The sequence below is a fragment of the Pithys albifrons genome, chromosome 7, assembly GCF_047495875.1.
Source record: "Pithys albifrons albifrons isolate INPA30051 chromosome 7, PitAlb_v1, whole genome shotgun sequence".
NCBI classification, from domain to species: domain Eukaryota; kingdom Metazoa; phylum Chordata; class Aves; order Passeriformes; family Thamnophilidae; genus Pithys; species Pithys albifrons.
The window spans coordinates 3520736-3533739 of NC_092464.1; the positions used below are offsets into that span (position 1 = coordinate 3520736).

At 39.2% G+C, this 13004-nt stretch overlaps 1 protein-coding gene across 8 annotated transcripts in view; it reads right to left on the bottom strand.

Annotated features, from left to right (window-relative positions):
- NKTR (natural killer cell triggering receptor) overlaps positions 1 to 13004 on the bottom strand; it is a 41965-nt gene that overhangs the window by 15576 nt on the left and 13385 nt on the right. For 6 of the 8 annotated variants that reach the window (XM_071561142.1, XM_071561141.1, XM_071561145.1 and 3 more), the window contains exons 4-7: positions 10980 to 11087; positions 10269 to 10313; positions 8501 to 8588; positions 706 to 735 (exon numbers count right to left, since the gene is read on the bottom strand). In XM_071561142.1, the coding sequence (XP_071417243.1) occupies positions 706 to 735; positions 8501 to 8588; positions 10269 to 10313; positions 10980 to 11087 (271 nt within the window). Of the gene's footprint in view, positions 1 to 705; positions 736 to 3135; positions 3151 to 8500; positions 8589 to 9925; positions 9947 to 10268; positions 10314 to 10979; positions 11088 to 13004 lie in introns of those variants that run through there. The other 2 variants (XM_071561143.1, XM_071561144.1) reach the window with 2 other exon arrangements.

The window sequence follows — 13004 nt, forward strand, 5'->3', positions numbered from 1 at the left end:
GAATTTCAGGTTTAAAAAGTCAGTCTGAAATAGAAACAATTGGCTCTTAATGCACGAAAAGTAAGATTTTTGAATTTGAGGGAAATATTTGATGTCAGTCCACTCTCTCCTACATGGGCAGGGTGAACAGATCATAATCCCTCATCCACCCCTCTATTTTTGCAATTTTGTGCAACAGAGACCAAGAGTCCATATATAAACATGACACAAGTGCAGCTTTCCCCACAGAAGAACAATTTATAGGTCTCTCCAAGCTCAGAATACAAATTCCCCACTGGCATTGCAGGGACAGTTATAATTCAGGAATCCTCAGTTTTGTTCTATGGTACCACATTTCTCTTTCCTTCTGCCATTTGCCCCATAAATTTGGGGGATGAAAACAAGCCTCAAAAGAGATGACTTATCCAAATACATTAAACTTGACAACTCAACTCACTGATTTATGGGCTGAGGGCAGCAACCAGTTTAAAGAAATAATTTAGGATTTAAGGCAATCCAAGTTTTTGTCCAGCTTTAGGAAATAAGTTGCAACTTGAAATTTTTATAGAACTTTTGAAACTTTTGTTTCCCATCTTGTGCTATTGTATAATCTTTCCCAGAATTAAGAATTTGTTTCCCCATTGTTGTCTACTTTCAATATAACACTTGAAGACTTAAAACCTTCAAACTTCAGCCATCACTGGAGAAACTGGAAAGGATTCTTACCCATCGAGATGAGGAGCAGGTTTTGTTGTTCTGTTGGACAAACAGCAAGATGGGAAGATGGTAAAATAAAATAAAATCAGGGATTCAGATGAAGTAAAAGAGGAGAATGACACAGGGAAAAAAAAAAGAAAAGAGGTGAAGGTAAGACAAAAAAATAGTGAAAAAATCCAGTTACATACATGGAATTAAATTAAAATTACAGATTATATATACAAGATTTGTTAAAAGCTTTTACATGAAATTCATTTGAAGTTTAACTAACTGTGCATACTTGAAAGTTGTACCAAGTATCATTTTCTGCATGCAGTAAACAATTTTCAAATGTGTCTTTACTTATTTAATATAACTCTATGAATTGTAATCACAGAGAAGATACAATTTGGCAACAAATATTGGGTAACTAGTGGAATTTATATGTTTTTGAGCTTATTAACTTAGATTACAAGGTCACTTTAAAGTCATTTATTATAAAAAAGAAGAGCTATGATGTGTGAGAGATTCTCTGCTTCCCCTCACCCTCTCACCACTCCCTTCTCACTCTCCATTTACCTGTCTGGCCTCGGGACTCGAACACAAAGCACCAGCTCTGCCTTAACTCATCAGACACTTCAGCTCATTAACTCACAGGCTTCCCCAAATCACCAGCAGACATTGTGTGCCACCCTACACTCCCCTTCCCTCCTAAATCCAGACTCACTCCCTGGTTTTCAGCTCCTCACACTGAGCCTGCATGGGAAATGCAACTGCATTTTGTACCAATCTTTTTGATTCTAACGCTGTGACTTGGTGTCTCTCCCTGCCCTTTCTCAAAACTAAAATGAAGTTACTTCTCCAAGTGAGCCTGAACTCCTGCTGCACAGGGAACCTTTCCATGCAGACAAACTGAGGAAAGAACATCAGAACCTGCTCATGTATTGAGGGAGAAATAAAGTAAAAGTCACGATAATTTGCATTTGAAGTGACATTAATAGGTGAAAACATTCTCTATTATTTTGCCTTCTGAGAATTCTTTCAGTGGACTCCCCTCTCTCAAAATAAATAATCAATCACAGATGCTTCTTCTGAATTTACAGTACCACAGATTTGGTAGGATGAAGTCAGTTTTTCACTGCTCTAATAAAAGACTGCCTTTGAAACACGGATCTTCCCTCGAGTTTTGAGCTATGAGGTCACAAAACACTGCAGTGCTGGAACACATCCCAAAAGATGGAACTGTGGATCAGGAGTGTTTACACTCTTGATTTGTTTGGAGCTCCAAATGCCAAGACCTTCCACTTCTGTAATCCTAAATAATACAGAAAACTTCCTTAGTTTAACACAGGGGAATAAATGCATTAAGAGACCATTAAATTTCTCAAGAGCTGGGGGTGTTCTTTGGCTTTCCCTTGCTAATAAAGTGCATTCCTACAATGACAAAAATCCTCAGTTTTGGAATTTCTTTAAGCAAGAGTTAACTGCATTAACAACCTGCTGTTAAGTAAACTGTTTAAGTGGGTTTAATTATAAAGCTGATTTAAAGGAGTGAAAAAACCAGAAGTGGGTTACTTCAATGAAAGAACAGGATGGAAGGTTCAGTGTTTAGAATCAGCTGGAAACAGCAGCAGGTTCAAACAGGGGGCTGTAGGTGCTCCTGCCACACTGCAGCTGCATTTAAGACTAATTAAGCAAATTACCTAAGCAGGAACTTACTTTAGACTAGTCCTTACTGAACAAAGAAAGGGAAAGTTGGTGCTTAAAACCCATGCAGAGGTTTCTCCCATGACACTGGCAGTTTGAGAGAGAACATGGGTAGGGTTTCTCTCCTTGTTCAGGGAGGGAAAACACGATTTTGGAAAAGTGTTACCCAAAGGAAAACCTTCCAGATGCACGACAAGGAGCTGGAAGACTGCACAGGTTCCCACAGGAAGCAGAACCTCAAATCCTTGTTGTGCTCCTGAATGTTTTCTCCCCTGTGTTGGGGCTGTAACATGACATTTATTCTGTGAACGAGCACTTTAAAACAGCCTTTCAAAGTTTTCTGCCTCAATCCTTGAACTTTCAAACTTCATGAGGAGAACAACTTCCTTCTGCTTTGCTCTATGGGAACCTAAAGTCCTGCTGAGTTCCTCCTCCAGAATAATATTTTATTAGAATATTCCTATATTGAATTTGTGTAATTTAAACATTAAAAGTCTGCCTTATAATAGGTACAATTATCCAAGTTATTTACAGAAGAACCAACACTTTTCTTCACTCAAGTTTGAATGGGTCTAAGATACTGCTGAGGAGAAAATCACTTTTTTTTGATAAAAGCACATTATCACCCACCCCCCCCAAAAACCTGAGGCCTCACAAAGGGTTCAATGCACATAACAATATGATCAGAAACACAAGAAAGATAAAAACAGAGAGAGAAGGAAAGGACACAGCCTTAGAGGAATGAGACATTACCTTTGGAGCGCACGATGTAACACTGTTTCTGTAAATTTTACACAAAAACGGCAGAAATAAATTGTAATACATTTTCAGACAAAACTGAGTCTATGTTTTATTAAATACAAGTTTAAAATTAATATTAATCAAGTCGTATGCAGAACAAGGATGCCTAAAAGAGGGCTCTAAATTTTCTTCAGAACACAAGGTACTTTGAAAACTAAAAGTTCTCCTTAAAAAACCAAAAGAAAACTACAGACCAAACCTGCTTGGACACAAAAATTAGGAAAGAGAATCCTCCCACTCCCCTCTAAGCCTCAACCCAGCCAAAAATGCCCAGCTTTAAGTAGATGAATAATGAATTTCTGTGGTTTATTTCTATGTTTGCAGTTCCACAGGGGATCAAATGCTCCACTGAACCCACCCCTAGGCAGGAGCTGCACAGGTTGGCACAGCAGAGTTAAAAGTGTTGGGACTGACAACTTCAGGCATTCCATAATTAGCTGCCATCTCCCTCCTATTATGAAGCTTTTCTAGAGCTGAGAAAAAGGTGTTGCCTATAAAACATGTGCATTATTTGCTTCTGTCCAGAGTTACAGAGCAACAAACCCACTGCAGATGGAAGAACCCACAACATCTGCACCAGATAATGCTGCAGTTTGGCTCTGGTTGAACTCTGAGCAGCAGCAATGGTTTAAAAATGCATTATCACTTACCCATATCCCCCTCCACAGCAAGAAAATATTAGTTATTAATTATGTCTCTGCATATTCAAGCACTGGAATAATCTTTTTGTAATTCATTACACATGTTTTTACAACTTTTCATCAAGCCAATGGGACCTGCTTGTGTGATAAGAGCTACTATTGCTCAAAGACAATGCAACATCAACCCCTTTCATTTGACATTTTTGGATTTCTGTATTCATTAACTGTTCAGTAATTAGCTAAAAGGTGCTTCACTCACAGTAAAAAAAGAAATTATTAACTGTTGATTAGAAAAATACCTGTTTGGGGACACCAAAAAGACGTGGACTACTTTTAATGAGCTGGTAATATTTGGAAATAATTTGTAAAAATCAAAAGATTCCTCACGAATTATTTTATCCTTCATTTAGTAGATCAAAGTGATCAGTTTGTTTGAATTTAGTAACACATATTTAAAACAAAAAAATCCCTATTCAGTTCTGAGCAAGAAAGCAGATCTTGAAAGACACATTAAACCAACAACACCCTCAATAAGGAAAAAAAAATCAATCTAGCAATAATAGGAAATCAGACTCGAGTTTAAAACAGCTTTTAAATGCAGAGGCAAGAACTCCAAGCATTTGAACTGGTAAGGAACATAATCCAGACTCCTTATCCCTCAGCAAACTACACAGCTGAATAAGGCAATAAATTAATTATTACACAGAACTTCCCAGTGACAAAGAGGTTGGATACTTTGTCTTGCCTCCTATTGTGTCTTTATTCTTCATTCAGCACAAGCACTTCTCATTTTCTGCCAAGTGCAGCTTGACAGGTTTGGGATGACAATGGAGGAGAGTTAAGCCCATGGGAGCACTTGTGGGATGAAGAGGGTCATGATGTTTTTTAGAATTTTAGACAGTTCTTTTCACCAGAGTTGCCCTTATTTTGTGTTGTGACCTTCCTCTCTGTGAAGGACCACAGGCACAGGAGCTGCTCCAGAGACAAGGCATGACCAGAGCAGCTCAACTGAGCAGCAGAGCATGTGAATCCAGAGGAACAGGATCCACAGGAAAACTGAGCTGGGATATCCAGGGACAGCCCAGCCATCCCCACGTGACTCTCAATCAGGGGCCTGAAGACATCAGCTCAATCTGTGCAATTCTCTAGTTGTGCTCCCCCAATAATTAATATAATATTATCAGCAGCAATTCCAAGCAGATATTGGAGATCTAGAAAGATGATTCCAGAGTGGTTCCCATCAACCTCTGCCCCATCCCAGGGATTCCATATCTGAGTATTAAGATGGAAATAATTCAGGATTTACACACCCAGATGGTGTTTAGAACACCTGCAAAATAACTGAGGGTTCTAAAGGAACTTGTTCACAGAAAAGAATCAGAGTGGTGCTCTCTGCAAACACAAACAGCCAATTTACAACCTGGTGCCTCTCAACTGGCTTCAACACAGGCCTGAAAAATGCTACAACAGATCCCTCTGGGTGAAGGAAATTGAAATTCCAGCATTTCACATACAGGGATGTGTTTCTCAGACCTGTGAGAACAGACTTGGCCTGTTTAAACTACATGTGCACGAAACACACAATCCTTTCTCAGCCAAATATTCCCCTTTCCATGCAACTGCTGCTCCTATTCAAGGAAAAAAGTGGGGGAAATTAGTGCACAAGCACCTCTGATATTATACAGATGCACTTCTGACTCCTCATTCTACCTTTGCATCTTCCAAAACTTTGTACCAGTGTTTTAAGTTCATTCTTCTCACACTTCTAACAAAACTTCCACTGCCTTTTCCATGCCCAGCTCTCTATTGTTACTTTTCAAAATTCTTCAAATTCCTTCATGCCAGAGAAATTCCTGACAAATCAAAGAAAGCTGAGGAGGATATTTTAGGATGGGTCAGATGCCTGTTTACATTAAGATGAGGTTGGAGCTTCTATTTACAGTAAAGCTGAGCACTTTCAATCAAGTTTTAACGATTTTTAGGCACTGCAGAGTCCTGTTGTGACTGGTTTGTTAATGAAATCTGCCAAAGGGACGTTTGCTGCCTGCAAGGACTCGTTATTCCAAATGACACTTTCCTGTGGAAAGCAGGGAAAGCATTTCTGAGAACAAGCAAAGCTGCTGAGTCAGGAGCCTTGCCATTATTTTAGCCCTGCTTGGACAAATATATGAAAGAAAATCATTTATTTGCACTCCTTCTCTGCTGTATTAGATGTGTACAATAAAGAGAGTTCTCAGCCCTGATGTTATCTATGAAAAAAAATGCAAAAGCCTGAAGAAGTTCAGATGGAGATTAACTACTTCCCTTCCTATAATCTGATCAATAAAATTAAACATATTCAAACATTAAAAACCCCTACAGACTGCCACTAAAACCTGCCTTTCACAGACTTTTCAGGTTATATATTTCAAGAACACTTTTCCCAATAACTTAACATTACTTGGAGTATAAAAAAAAAATTTTAATTTCAGCCTAAAGTATCTCACTAAAGGAAGCAAATATTTCCCTAAAGAAAAGCTGTGTAGATGCACAGGACATCCCCTGAAGTAATCAGACAAATGTCACCAAGCAAGACTAACTGCTTTAATAAACTGCATTTAAAAGTTCAGAGAAAACCTCCAGCAGTTGTTTCCCCCCTCAATCCTGACTCACTTCCCTGACTCCAGGGCGTGCTGGTGCCATTTAGGACATCCCAGGATACCCAAAACATCTGCATGGGACAGGCAGGTGAGATGAGACCTTCAGAACATCCACATCCTTCTCTCCCAGCAGAAGGACCTAAAACCAGCTCTGGATTCCTACAGGTGAATCCACCTTATGTGGAGATTACTGTGTTTAAATCTTACTCTGTATGAATTCCCACCAAAATAACACTTTCTCCTCACACTGGTTTAATGAAAAATCAGTTTTTCTAAGAAATCTGCACCTTTCAAAATACTTCTCCTCTATTTGAAGAAAGTGCTCTTAAATTCTGTTCATTTTATTGTCCTGTGTGAGTTATAATTTAGCATCCAACACAACCTGTGTGGGGAGACACAAGGGGTTTAAATCTCATCAAACAAGCTGAGTCTGCTAAGCCCAAGGGGAAAAAAGATGACTTGGGAACCAAATGCAGGAGAGAAAAGAAACTTTAGAGCCCTCAAATGACAGTGGCTTGACTGATGGGACATCATTAGGGTTTTGTTCAGATAAGCTTAAAAATGGAAAATCATGGCAAGAGAACCCAAAGATAAGTCACCAAGTAGTAAATAGTGAAGCAATGCCCTAAGAGAGCTTATTAAGCCTCAGAGCTTTATTTATATAGACTGTTTTCATATTAATGAGCACACATATCTACACAGATTTACTGTGAGCACAGCATCTAAAATTTCCCTTGAAGGTAACACAAAACAAGCTTTGAAACAGTTTTATCTCTCTGGAATGTCTGAACAGAACTAACTGTGAGAGACTCTCATTTAAGGCCCTATTTATTTTCCATTTTTGGGACATTTTTTAGGAAGAGACCTAAAAATGTCTCTTATCTGAACTACACCATATTGAAGATCTTTTTCAGGCAAAGAAAACAAAAAAAATATTCTTGAGGACAATTTCCTCCTTTCCTGCAGACAGGGAAGCGCCATTCATTCATTCCTATCCCCCAAGAAAGATGGCAAAGAAAAAAAATACTTTTTCTAGTTGAGTAACTACACTAAAATTTACTTTTGAAAACCCTCAGTGTTGTTTCACAAAGTACCTCTCAGCACAAGACTAAAGTTATAAACCTGCTCCTTCCAAATACAAACTGTTAAATATTAACAGGAGGCAATTTTTAAACAGGAGGAATAAGCACAACAAAATTAGCAAGCTTAAAAATACTGATACTGAACCTAAAATACAGCTGCTTTAACCAGAAATCCTCAATTATCAGGCCTGGATATTTATTGAAGGTACAGTCATGTGTTTGCTACAATTTAACAGAATGGAATTTTAAGTAATGAAGGAAAAATCTGATTATCAGCATGTAATTTAACATAGTGTTGGTACTAAAGTATTGGTATATGCACAAGTAAACAGAACTATGTAGGAATATAGTAAAAAAGCATGTCAGGAACAAACAGGCAAAATAAAGAAATAATAATAATGATAAGCAAACAAAGGCCCCCAAACCAAAGGCCCCCAAACCAAAGGCCCCCAAACCAAAGGCCCCCAAACCAAAGGCCCCCAAACCAAAGGCCCCCACTCATCCTCCACCTGGAAAAAGCCCAAAAACCAAAATAACCCTCCCAAAGTAAATAATAAATGATGATTATTTTAAAGAGCACATGCAAAACCCACACAAACCACCTGCAGATCTCACCCCCCCTTTGCACCCAGTGCTCCCCATTATAATCTGCAGATAATCTGCTCGGATTTGGTCGGGGCACACACAAACCAAAGGATCTGTTTTCTGCACACTGAGAACTTCAGGCATATTTTTGGGGTTAAAAAAGCAATAAGTGAGGAACACCCATGGACTGGCAGCTTCTAACCCAAAGGAAATGCCACCACTAATGTTGCCTTTTGCATCTTAACCCTGCAGGCAGCACTGCAATCCATTAAAGGGAGACAGGGATATGGAGAATTTAGCAATACCATCTTTCTCTGAACAGCGCTTCTCTGCTCAAGCAAAGCTCCACTGGGGGATCACAGCTACTCACATGAAAAATTGGGAACCATTGGTATGTTTCCCTCGGTTTGCCATTGACAAAAGGAACGCTCTGTCATGTTTGAGAATAAAGTTTTCATCTGTTTGAAGAAAAAATATGTTTGTCAGATTTTTTTTTCCCTGCCAAGGGAGGCAAGTTTAGGTTTTCTTAGTAACTTATATGGATGCTACACAAGGAGAGATTCTGCTGCTGCTGAAGAAACATTAACAGGTTGGGAGAAAAACAAGTTTAATTAAGTCTCTTACAAGTTAAGATTGAGACAAAGCATTGTTTCTTAAGGGAAAATTTCAGATATAGTGCAAACATTTCTGAAGTCATTATTAAGGTCACCAATAAACATCAGGTTCTCATAGGTTTGGATTTAAATCCAGTATTATTTGGATGAGAACAAGGTTGGCAGACTTAGTGACATTATAAAACAAGACTTAACATACAGGATGCTGCTATTTAGTGGTATTTACAGTCCAGGTGGAAAGACCAGGAGAAAAAGCCATTTATTTCCCTGGAATGGCACACTGAAAGTTGCCACCTATCCATTCAAAACTGGAAGTCTCAAATGACACAAGGGAAAAAAATCCTAAATATCTGAATTTAAGTATAAAACCATCAAGACTAAACATGCATGTTTTATTCCAGTGAATTAAAGAGGAATTCTGGCTGTAGAGCACAATATAAAATGTGACCTTCTGAAGGTCATTTTCAAAGGTAAATAGCAATGTGAGTGTACAAAGCTGTTACTTTTGAGATTACATTTCAAAACACAATCCTGCATGTTCAGCACTCACCGTGTTGAGAACAAACCCTGAGGAACTTCCCAGTAAATGGATCTACTCAAGACTTTCCTTGACTAAAGATTTTAACACTCCAACATTAAATTGTGCCTCTTTTTAAGAGCAACTTCATGCACAACCAGGCAGAGCTACTTGCAACACAAACAGGAGCTGTATATAAATATATCCAGTGTCTTAATACTTGAATACCACAATAACCACTTGGGGTTTTTTTTTTCAAGAAATAACGTTTTGAAACAAATACTTCATAAACTCACCATTTTCCTTCCAACAGATTTTTAAAAGAGGTAAATGTAAACTTATTTACAAATTCTTTGCAAGGAAAATAAATAAAGGCCAACACTTTAGAAACAAACACTAAGAATACAAACCTTGAGTGGGGAAGGGGAGGAGAAGGGACATTAAAAAAAAAAAAGAAGAAATAACTGTTTAGAGCTGGAAATTATGGCAGAATTCTTTCTCAGAATGAGGCATTAACCCTCAGAAAGGTTAGACACAGAACTCTTCATCTCTCCAAGCAACACAGATATCCATCTACAAAGGGATGTATCAGTTGTCTATATATTTACTAGGGAGGGTACAAGGGGACAGTTTGAATTTGTGTTACTGAGCTTTTGGTTCTTACCTTTTCATTTTGCAAAAGACCACATTCTCTATAAACAAAAGAATATGTTGACAGTTTTAGGCAGGAAGATAGGAGTTTATTCATGAATAAAGTTGCCTAACCTCCATGCTGAAAGTCATGTTTAACCAATACTGTTAGCCTTAATTAATTGTCAGTTAAAGTTAAATATTAACAAAAAAAAATTATCCGAAAGTCATGCATATAAAAAGAATTCTCATGCAACATTAGTTTCATGCAAAAGGTGATCTATGAGTAGACCTGTTTTCATTAAGTAGTTTGGGAATCAAGACTTGTTTATCTCAGAGCTGAATAAAGAATCTGCAAAGACATTATTTCCTCTTACCTTTGAAATAGCCACCATAAATAGATTCACCTCCTTTTCCATTACCTACACATCAAAAAACCATGAATTAAAACTGTTGTTTCATTTACACAAAAGCTGTGCTTAACATTCCACCCTTGTTTTCCAAGGCTTTCTACTTGACTGAAAACAGGTATTTCTTCTCCACCTTCATTTCATCAGGCACAAGATCTCAGGACACAACAAAAAATATTTTGGGAAGGACAGGTATTTCAGGGAAGGACAAGAGGCCAAAACATCATGATGTGCATTTACTGCAGGGAAGGAAACAAAGAAACTCCTGGAAAATCTCCTTTCTGAGACTTTTAAACACTTAACAAGTTGCTCACTACTTAATTTTTAGACTTATTCAAAGAGTTTTGCTCCTCTATCAACAAAGTGTTGCCTCTACTGCAGACACAAGAGTGAAAAGCACTTACAGTTTGAATTGTTTTAATAAGATAGAAAATGATAAAACCCTCCAGTGAGGCTTCAACACATTTCCCTAAACAAGTATGACATCAGCTGGAATATTTTAGAATTTCAAAACTCAACAAAGACATGGGTGATCCAGGCTACACTCCACAGGCAATGAAGTATTTTTATGGCACTGCAACAGTTTCATGGCATTGTCTGAGGTTATACATTATAAACACAGAAATTGTAACATTTCTGTCCCATTTAAAACTTCCCAGGTCTAAAAGTGTGTTTTACCTTCACTGAAGTCCCCACCCTGAATCATGAAGTTTTTAACCACACGATGGAATGTGGTGCCTTTGTAGCAAAGCTTCTTTCCAGTTGTTTTGCCAATTCCTTTTTCACCTGCAAGAAGTTAAACAGAAAGAATATATGGATTATCCCTGAAAAAACTCCAAGGGAGTGCTAAGGGATATGAGAGCCATGAAACAGCAAAACTATAAAAGGTAACACAGTCCTACCTGTTGCTTTTTCACCATCCATTAATAGCAGAAGGGGCCCCTTTCAAGGGGACTCTCTGGACAAAATTAAGTTATTCCTTAAAAAATTTCCTCCTCCCACAAGAAGGATTGTGTGTTAATCCACCCAGGATAATTTATAAGGAAACAGGAGTTCAGGAGTGTGTTAATCCACCCAGGATAATTTCTAAGGAAACAGTTCAGGAGTGTGTTAATCCACCCAGGATAATTTATAAGGAAACAGGAGTTCAGGAGTGTGTTAATCCACCCAGGATAATTTATAAGGAAACAGTTCAGGAGTGTGTTAATCCACTCAGGATAATTTATTAAAAAACAGGAGTTCAGGAGTGTGTTAATCCACCCAGGATAATTTCTAAGGAAACAGGAGTTCAGGATAATGATGGGTTAACTGTTTTCTGTGGTTACAGCTACACTGCTATGTCAGCTGCAGCTTAGAATCCTCTTCAGAGCAGCTCAGAGTCCTGTTCAGACCTCTTACACATCTGGATGTGCCAGATGATTCCCAGGAGAGAAATGTGAGCTCAGAACAGGCTTCAACACAGTTCCAATGTGATCCATGCTTGGAAAGGTGGGATTGAGCTACTCCAAGCACGTGTCACACCCTCACCAATCCATTCCCAGTGTCAGGCCAGCCCTCAATGCCAGCAGGAGTTCAGCTGTACTGCTGTTTTTTGAGTCAGGTGGTCCCAGAACCTCAAGTTTCATTAACATTTCTTCCAAAATTCCAAAGAAAAACCACCCTGGGCATGTGAATATTATGACTGACAAGGCAGAGGGAATATGCAGTAGGTTCCTGAGGGATTTGTACTGGTCCAGTAAGGGAATATCAAGCCACACTCACTTTGGTTCCTGAGAAGAGAGGAGCTGGCAGAACAAAGCAGTTCAAAATAACAGATACATTATAGTGTGCAACAGCTGAAATCCCACACAACCCACATGCACAGGAGGTATTTTGTAAGGAGACAGGATAAATAAGCCAATACTCACTGTAATGCCACCCCTGGTTATAGAACAGCCATTTGACACTCAGTGAGAGGATGTTTAACCAGCACAGTCCCCACCATGTAGTGCCCTCAGATATGTAGGTGTACTCCTTACCCAGAGCCAACCCCCACCTTTGCAAACTATTGTTCCTCCACCCAAAATTAACTGACAGCTCAGTCACCCCAAATTTGCCATTCCAAATAGCCCATTGCTGCCAGGATGAGGGCAAAGGGCAGTTTGTGGCACAAAACCCACTCAGGGCACTGCTGTTTATAGCACTTAGAGAAGCCCCCACTCAAAGAACACAAGTTATTTTCCATACCCCTGGCTCTCCACACCCACAATCCACACCTCCTCCTGCCCCAGCTTTGTTTTCCACAGGAGTTATGCAAGCAAAGCTATTTGTCACAGGGATGGACACACCTCCTTTCTCCCCAAAACATCCCCCTCTTTGCTACAGCATTGAAAATCCCACATCAGTCAATACCAAGGAATAACTGCCTACAGTTCTGGTCATAGAATCATAGAATGGATTGGGTTGGAAAAGACCTCTGAGATCATCAAGTCCAACCCTTGGTCCAACTCCAGGCCCTTTACCAGATCATGGCACTCAGTGCCACGGCCAAACTCACTTGAAAAACCTCCAGGGATGGGGAATCCACCCTCTCTCTGGGCAGCCCATTCCAATCCCTGAGCACTCTCTCTGCAAAGAATTTCTTTCTGCTCTCCAACTTCAATTTCCCCTGGCAGGGCTTGAGCCCATCGTGCCCCCTTGTCCTATTGCTGAGTGCCTGGGAGA